The sequence below is a fragment of the Elephantulus edwardii genome, unplaced genomic scaffold (genome assembly GCF_000299155.1).
Source record: "Elephantulus edwardii isolate Elephantulus edwardi_28Jun2011 unplaced genomic scaffold, EleEdw1.0 scaffold00030, whole genome shotgun sequence".
Classification (NCBI taxonomy): Eukaryota; Metazoa; Chordata; class Mammalia; order Macroscelidea; family Macroscelididae; genus Elephantulus; species Elephantulus edwardii.
In genome coordinates this window covers 17,279,135-17,287,708 of record NW_006399780.1, presented here as the reverse complement: position 1 = coordinate 17,287,708, position 8,574 = coordinate 17,279,135, and the positions used below count along the sequence as shown (strand labels likewise).

General features: G+C 47.1%; 1 protein-coding gene across 2 annotated transcripts; it reads left to right on the top strand.

Moving 5' to 3' along the window:
* Positions 1 to 925: 925 nt before the first annotated feature.
* KRT5 (keratin 5) lies at positions 926 to 7,795 on the top strand. 2 transcript variants are annotated; one of them, XM_006883861.1, is made up of 10 exons: positions 926 to 1,806; positions 2,329 to 2,543; positions 3,345 to 3,405; positions 3,520 to 3,615; positions 4,437 to 4,601; positions 4,980 to 5,105; positions 5,524 to 5,744; positions 6,508 to 6,542; positions 7,497 to 7,571; positions 7,602 to 7,795. In XM_006883861.1, exons 1-10 carry the CDS (start codon positions 1,234 to 1,236, stop codon positions 7,793 to 7,795), a joined length of 1,761 nt encoding a protein of 586 aa, XP_006883923.1. In that variant the 5' UTR covers positions 926 to 1,233. The 2 variants fall into 2 exon arrangements, with proteins under 2 accessions (XP_006883923.1, XP_006883922.1); XM_006883860.1 differs by having other exon boundaries at positions 7,497 to 7,795.
* Positions 7,796 to 8,574: the final 779 nt, after the last annotated feature.

The following is an 8,574-nucleotide window of genomic DNA, read 5'->3' as shown; positions in this document are numbered from 1 at the left end:
ATCCATTTTCCATCCCCTTGACCCTGAAGGAGGCTTTGGGCTAGTGCTTTGGGAAAACTCAGCAATTCCCGCTGCTTGGACCAGAGCAGCACGCCCTCCGTTATAACAGGTCGGCAGATTCTTAACATGTTACTGATGAGATTAGAAGCTCCTGCAGGTATGTGTTTGTGGCAGCCTGCAGCCTGTATCAACAGATTCGATGATTCATTTCTTCCCTAGCAGGATAACTGAGGGCTTGCTGGAACATACCTGGAAGGTTGGAGGAATAAGGGGCTCCCCCCCACCCCAAAAGGAGACGTGACTGCCAGGCTAGGGCTCAAGAGTTTTTGTCAGGAGCACAGGAGATCTCGGAGTTTGCTTAACTGACATGAAAAGCAAGGGGAAAAGTTGAAAGGCAAAGGCCATGGAAAGTGCTGACTTCAGGGTAGCTCTGGAAGAACAGGCTAGCTCCTGTAAAAGCAAAGGGGTCTGCACCAGGGGCAGTAGGTTCCCAGGTCTTCTATTTCTGGAACTTGAAGCAGCCAGAGACATGCTGAAGAGTCTCCCCAACAGCCTCTTGGACAACTGTGTCTCCCCATAGAAAACTATTCTGTCGTAAGGGCCAAAGTTTTTATTTCCCTCTGGCACATAAACAAGATATCAGGCCAGAGGTTATCTTTCCAAAACCTGAAATTGCTTTAGCAACCTCCTGCCTAGAAAAGGGCAAGGAGAGGAGATACTGCCAGGCAGGGGGCTCACATGTCCCCGTGCCATCCCCAGGTCTAGAAGAGCACGTGCCCTCTGTGCCTACACCAGGATAGTTGTTGTGAATACGGGTCCTGAAGGATCCCTCAGAGCACTGGCCCATGCCCCCTTGTTCCCTGGCATCCTGCCTACAGCCCCCAGACCCCTGCTTCAGAGACTGGCTGGCAGAGCTGCTGCTTAGCTGCCAATAGACCAGTGCTGCGAGGCAAGGTTATTCCTAAATGAGCAGAGCCTGCCAGGAAGAAAGCGTTTGCACCCCACACCACTGTGCAGGTGTGGTGAGCTCACAGCTGCCCCCCAGGCATGCCCAGCCCACTTAATCATTCACATCTCAACAGCTTCTGGCCCATCCCAGTTCTAGAGGGGATAAAAGGGGCTGGCAATTCCAGGTAACAGAGCCACTGCTGCCTGCTCCTGAGCTCTGTTCTTGCCAGTCCTTCCCAGCCCCTCCAGTGTCCAGTTCTCTTGCTCCACCAGGAACAAGTCAGCATGTCTCGCCAATCAAGCGTGTCCTTTAGAAGCGGGGGCAGCCGCAGCTTCAGTGCTGCATCGGCCATTACTCCTTCTGTCTCTCGGACCAGCTTCACCTCCGTGTCCCGGTCGGCTGGTGGTGGTGGTGGTGGCTTTGGCAGGATCAGCCTTGGCGGGGCTGGTGGAGCCGGAGGTTATGGCAGCCGGAGCCTCTACAATGTGGGGGGCTCCAAGAGGATCTCCATCAGCACGAGTGGCGGCAGCTTCAGGAACCGATTTGGTGCAGGTGCTGGAGGTGGCTATGGCTTCGGAGGCGGAGCCGGGAGCGGATTTGGTTTGGGTGGTGGAGCTGGTGGTGGCTTCGGGCTTGGTGGTGGAGCTGGCTTTGGTGGCGGAGCTGGCTTTGGAGGGGGCTTTGGTGGCCCTGGCTTCCCTGTCTGCCCTCCTGGGGGCATCCAAGAGGTCACCGTCAACCAGAGCCTCCTAACTCCCCTCAATCTACAAATCGACCCCACCATCCAGCGGGTGAAGACTGAGGAGAGGGAACAGATCAAGACCCTTAACAACAAGTTTGCCTCCTTCATTGACAAGGTGAGACATGACCACTCGTAAACCCCACTGGGCGTCTGCAGTGGATGCCAAAGAAAGTGGGAAGACGGGAGACATGTCTGACTTTGTGCAAATGCCCACGTAGTTTGCAGCTATGTACTTCCATTGTCTGTGCTTCTGGATTATTTTAAGCCAACTAGAAGCTGGCCAGGAAGATCTTCTTTCTTCCTCGTGAAGATGTGGCCAGCCCAGGGTTCTTTGATAACTACTGGACAGAAGAGTGAATTCCAGATCTCAAGCAATGGGGACAATTGTGCAGAAAGATAAAATGGCAGCCTGGCCACATTCTGACAAACCATCCCAGGTGCAATTTGTGCCCTGGGGTGTGACTTGTCTCCCTAGGAAAGTAACGTTAGACACCTCACTCAGGAATTCCATTCCAAAGGCCCAGGCCCAGGCAGCCCATATGGGAAGGTTTTCAGAGGACTAGAGAATGTTGATTAATGAACTGTTGAAATATGAAATCTAAGTTTGTCCCACTTCAAACTCTCTGGTGCCCTCCAGGTGCGGTTCCTGGAGCAGCAGAACAAGGTCCTGGATACCAAATGGACCCTGCTCCAGGAGCAGGGCAACAAGACGGTGAGGCAGAACCTCGAGCCCTTGTTCGAGCAGTACATTAACAACCTCAGGAGGCAGCTGGACGGTATCGTTGGGGAGAGAGGCCGCCTGGACTCAGAGCTGAGGAACATGCAGGACCTGGTGGAGGACTTCAAGAACAAGTGAGTCAGGGCAGGGCTGGACCTGGGAGTAGGCCATGTCTTCCTGATGTCAGATAAGTTTCACAACCAGGTATATGGTATGACCAGGGGTTGCAAACAACCTTTCGTGGACACCTGATGTATTAAAAAAAACCCATAAAATTTCCAGGCTCATGTTTGGAACACAGCAGTCCTAGTGCCCCTCCACCGGGCACTTAGCCAACAGACAGAACAATAGCCCACACCCTTGGCACGACCTGGGAAAATATGCAGCCATGTAATCCTTGCTTTTGGGGACTTTCTTCCCCCTGTACATTTAAAATGTAATCTTTGCTTTTGGGGGACTTTCCTATACACTTAAAAATGTGCAATCCAAGCATTTTAATGACTTACCTAAAAAAACCCCAACCAAATGAAACAAAACAAACAAACCCCAAAACAAAACAAACCAGTGCTGATAGCATAGTTCAGCCTGGTGACTCAAATGACTTTTTTTTTTAAGTTCATGTGAATCAGCAGCTCAATTGTTTTGTGGTTGTTATTATTGTTTTAATGCTCTGAGAGCTGAAAAAAAATACCAGAGATATTAACTAGATGTGCAATTGAAATCTGGCAGTAAATGGAGTCATGGTCTGGTTGGCAGTTACAGAGAAACAATGTCTTAAAGGATACGGAGCCTTCCCAGTGCTGCCTCTCTACCTAAGAGATGTGAGATGCTCTTTCCCAACTGGGAACAGGCTCATAGTGACCTGGCTCAGTGAGACCCCAGCCTCATCTGTGCCACATCTTCTGACCACTGGCTCCTATTCTTCTTGCCACCAGGTATGAAGATGAGATCAACAAGCGTACTACTGCTGAGAATGAGTTTGTGATGCTGAAGAAGGTGCGTGTGGGTGCGGCAGAGTCTGTAGCCTGTGGCTGTGCTCTCTGAGAGAAGTGTTTCACTTAAGAAAGGGTGGATATCTGGTGCAATGCCAAGCCATCTCTATTTCCCTAGGATGTAGATGCTGCCTACATGAGTAAGGTGGAGCTGGAAGCCAAGGTTGATGCACTGATGGATGAGATCGGCTTCTTAAAGGTCTTCTTTGAGGCGGTAAGGAATGTCCCTATTTAAGACCCCAACAGATGCCACTGGGAACACCACCAGAGATTAGGACCTCTGGTGGTTGAGATTCATCAATCCCAAAATCACTCAGTTGGAAGCCACCAGCCACTCTGTAGGAGAAAGATGGGCAGTCTCTACCTTTGTGATTAACTGCTTCTGAAAATCCACCAGAGGCTCAGCTGTGGGTCAGTTCTAACTCTATGGCCCACAACAACAATTTCTCACCTGTAGACACAACTCTTTCTCTTCAACTCTTTTTCTATTACTCAATGAAATTTGCTCAATTGCAACTCACAGTTACCCAATAGTGCCACCAGAGCTCCCTTTAATACTATCTACATTACTCAGAATAAGGCTAACTCTGGGGAGAAAAGAACCCAAAAATGTCAAACTTAAAGTCTAAAATCCTTTCAAAAACCATTTAGCACAATGAAATTTAGAGTGACTTATCAAAAACCCAATTATACTTTTTCTCTTATGATAGCCTCTTTTCTGGGCTATCACTCCCAGTTTTTTTCTGTCAGAATAATTGGCTGCACAGATTTGTCTAAAATAGGTTTAAAGATAATTGAATCTAAAAGAAAACGATTAAATCTGAGAGATAGGAGGGGTTTCTTGAAGGCTCAGAGATATTAAAGTTCTTTAAGAAAGAGTTACTCAAAATTCAAGATGTTCAATTGATTTACCTAATTTTGTGAGGTGAGTGCCCTGGGATTTGTTCCTTCCCACAGACATATGAGGGGAATATTTGAAGGGAATTGACACTAAATGCTACAGATCCTGGTGACTGACTTCCAGTATTTCTGCAGGAGCTGGCCCAGATGCAAACTCATGTCTCAGACACCTCTGTGGTGCTGTCCATGGACAACAACCGCAACCTGGACCTGGACAGCATCATCTCCGAGGTCAAGGCTCAGTATGAAGACATTGCCAACCGCAGCCGGACGGAAGCTGAATCCTGGTACCAGACCAAGGTGGGTGCTGTGTGGAGAACAGCTCCTGAGTGAAGGATGGTCATGTGTCTGGGATTCTAGGTGATGACATAAGGCGAAGAATGGGGACTTGAAAATTAATGATGTCTTTTGTAATAACTTATGGAAAGAACCATGTGTATATTTCCCACAAGAATCATAATTCTCACTTTGAGGTTTATACAGTTGTCTCTAGGACAGCAAAGATGCCAAAAAAAGGAAATTCAATAATATTAGGTTCATGCTGGCAAAGCCTAAGCCAGGCCCAGAATCCTAGAAACAATAACAATTGTCATTTCTTGACTCCCTGTCTGTTGGCTCCAGGATATGACTGTCCTTCCCCACATAAACTCAGTCTTTTCTCTTTTCTGGTGGCGTCAGTATGAGGAGCTGCAACTGACAGCTGGCCGCCATGGGGACGACCTCCGGAACACCAAGCATGAAATCTCTGAGATGAACAGGATGATCCAGAGGCTCAGATCTGAGATCGACAATGTCAAGAAGCAGGTAGGGTGAGATTGAGAGAAGGCCAAGAGGGGGCCTGAGACCTGAGAAGGCTATTTTGCTTTGTTTCAGTTTTGTGAATTTGCACCAGGTCTTTAATGGTTCTTTCTGGGTCAAGCTCTTACATTTCCTTCTTGTGTTCCCTCTCTTACATCCATTCTACTCTCTTGTTAACCATAAGAATCATCAAGAGATCTTATTAAAATGGAGATTCTGATTGAGTACTTCAGAGGTAGAATTGCAAATGCAAATGCAATCATGGACACGTTTGGAGCACTCACAGTTGGAATCCCAGTGTTCCACCATTCAGGGTCCAGAACAGATGTACAAAGTTCTATCTGAGACTCCAGGAATTTAGTTTGCCTTCTCCAGAATTTCAGAAAAATGTGTGCTCCCTTTTCCTCTTCCTTTCCCTCCACAGTGCGCCAACCTGCAGAGCGCCATCGCTGATGCTGAGCAGCGCGGTGAGCTGGCCCTCAAGGATGCCAGGAACAAGCTGGCCGAGCTGGAGGACGCCCTGCAGAAGGCCAAGCAGGACATGGCCCGGCTGCTGCGCGAGTACCAGGAGCTGATGAACGTCAAGCTGTCCCTGGACGTGGAGATCGCCACCTACAGGAAGCTGCTGGAGGGCGAGGAGTGCAGGTGGGTAACGGAGCTGAAATGAGCCCAGGATGGTCTCTCAATAAAATTGGATTTCTTCTTCACTATAACATGTAAAACATTCCTGTGAGAAAACACTACCTTGTGCACGATGAAAATCTAACATGAGTGCACCCAGTTCATCCCGCACAATCTAAACATAACTGACTTTTCTAGTGTTGTTTATTACCACCAGTATTGTTGGATTCTTCCTCTCTTCCAAACACCAAACAGTCAACAAGGGTGTCCTGAACTTTGCCCCTTTTCTGCTTTTACCATGCCTTGCTGTCAACCTTATGCCACATCAGACCCACCTCCAGAAGCCTTTCATGATTAATTAAACACACCTGCCTTTGGGTTCTGAAACTCTACCTTTGTGTCAGTCTGGCAATGACCATAGATGATTTTCTGTTAGAAGGATTTTTGTCCATATCAAGTTCTCTCATCTTACTAGTAAACTATTATATGAGTAAACTACAGGGCAGAGTTGCACTATACATATTCATATTTCTCAAAACATCTCAGTCATATTTTCCACATAATGGGTGGAGGAAAATGCAAATTATTAACCCTCCCCATTTCTAAATCATCTGCACTGAGAAGTACTGACAGAGCTCATTTCTTTTCCTAATTTAAACAGCTTTTAAGTTTACAGACTCCTAGGTTATAAGAAAAAGCTCTAAAAATGACTATGGGGTTACTCACATAGTTTAAAGGTATTTTTCTTGGAGTTTTCAACTCTCATCTCACTTTTTCCCTCTTTCAGACTGAGTGGAGAAGGAGTTGGACCCGTTAATATCTGTAAGTAACTTTGTTTAGTATTAACGATGATAACAGGGAGTTCTGAGTTTTCACTCAGAATCCCACTTCTAAATACATTAACATTCTCATTCCAGGACATGGTTATTTTGCCCACTTTTAGTGAGAGGCGGGGAGTGGCGAGGAAAGAGTGCATACTGGGACATGAAGCAACTTGGCTCATGTCTTATCTCTTAGATATTAGGAATATAAACCCTGCCTTCTGCTATGTCCCCACAGCTTCCCTCACCTCCAGTACCTAGCACCTTACCTGCTATGATTAACATCTTCTGCATGTTCTGTCTTGAGCATGACAAAGATAGTGACTATGGTGCAAGATAGAGCAAGATTCAGATCTGTTGTTCATATAGTCACTAAGAGTTGTAGCTGACTCAGCAGCATTTACCTTTCTGCTAAGGGTCTTAGATAAATGACTTCAGCCTTCTGGCCTCATTTGCTGCTTCTAAAAATATATCATGCCAAGAGAGGCAGTGGTCCAGCAAAAGAAAAGAGGACTCTCAACGAAATGGATTGACATAGTGACCACAACAGTGGGCTTGAGCCTAACCAAGATGGTGAAGATGGTGCAGGAGAGGACAAGGATTTGATCTGTTCTTGAGACTGCTATAAGTCCAGTCAACTTGACTGCATCTAACAACGACCACCAAAGGCATGATGTTGAGAAAAGTAGAGGGTGGGCCAGAAAGAGGAAGACCCTCAACAAGATGGAGAGACACACTAACTGCAACCATTGGCTTGAGCATGGTAGGGAGGTGAGGCTGGCACTGAATGAGGCCAGGTGTTCATCTGTGGTTCGTAGGGTCACTGTGAGTCTTAGTTGGCTTGACAGTGTTTACCAACAACAACAAAAGGCCAGATAGCAAGATAAAATAAATTGGACATGTAGGATCAACCTAATCAATTGTCCTCACCAAGTGTTCTCTCTTCTCCCTGCAGCTGTCGTCACCAACAGCGTCTCCTCCTCCTATGGTGGTGGCAGTGGCTACGGTGGTGGCTATGGTGGTGGCATCGGTGGTGGCCTTGGCAGCGGTCTTGGCGGAGGTGGCAGCGGAAGCTACTACTCCAGCAGCAGCGGAGGCGGAGGCCTAGGCGGTGGGCTCAGCGTGGGGGGCTCTGGGTTCAGTGGAGGCAGTGGCCGAAACATGGGGTTAAGCTTTGGTACTGGAGGAGGCAGTAGCTCCAGTGTCAAATTTGTCTCCACCACCTCTTCTTCCCGGAAGAGCTTCAAGAGCTAAGCCCCTGCACCAAGCCCTTGCTCTCAAGTGCAGTGACCCTGTCCATGGTGGCTGTCTCTTCCACTCAGTCGCCCAAGCCAAAGATTTCTCTTTTTTTGGAGTGTGGTCTAGACCAGTCCTACTGCAAAACCACATTCTTTGATCTACTAGACTGTCCAGTCCCCAGTCTCTAGCCTCCCAAGTCACAATTTTATGTTCTGCTTCAATCAGTATTTAGGTCCCTACAACACAGACAGGCAAAAGATGATGGCAAAAGAACACCCCCACCCCCCCAATGTTCTTCAGTAACTAAACCATCAAAACAGAATCCCACTTCCTTCCCCCACCCCGGGTTTGTCCTGGTTCTGACTACCTTCAGAGTGTGTTTCAATAAAATGCTTTTATAATATAAAATGCCGTGCAGAATTGTTTTTCAAGATCTAAACTCAGTCCAGATATCTGCATTTGTTTAAGATCCTGCTGGCAAAGACTGTATTTGATACCAAGACTGTTTAGATGCTCCATGAGTACTTGAGGAGACGTGTATTATGCTCAGCACACTGTGGCTGAGAGGCTGGGGATATAAGTGCTAACCAGAACATATCAGCCAATGTAGACTGCCAAAATATTTACCAACTGCTGATTAGATAGTGATTTTTAATACTACCAGATTTAGAAACTTAAAGTAACCGTGGCATTAAGGTAATGACAAGCCATTGTGAGGTGCTATTCATTTTTCCCCCCAAATTTAAAAACAGACCAAATTAGTTTGTCAAGTAGAGAAGCAGTGGGTATAATCA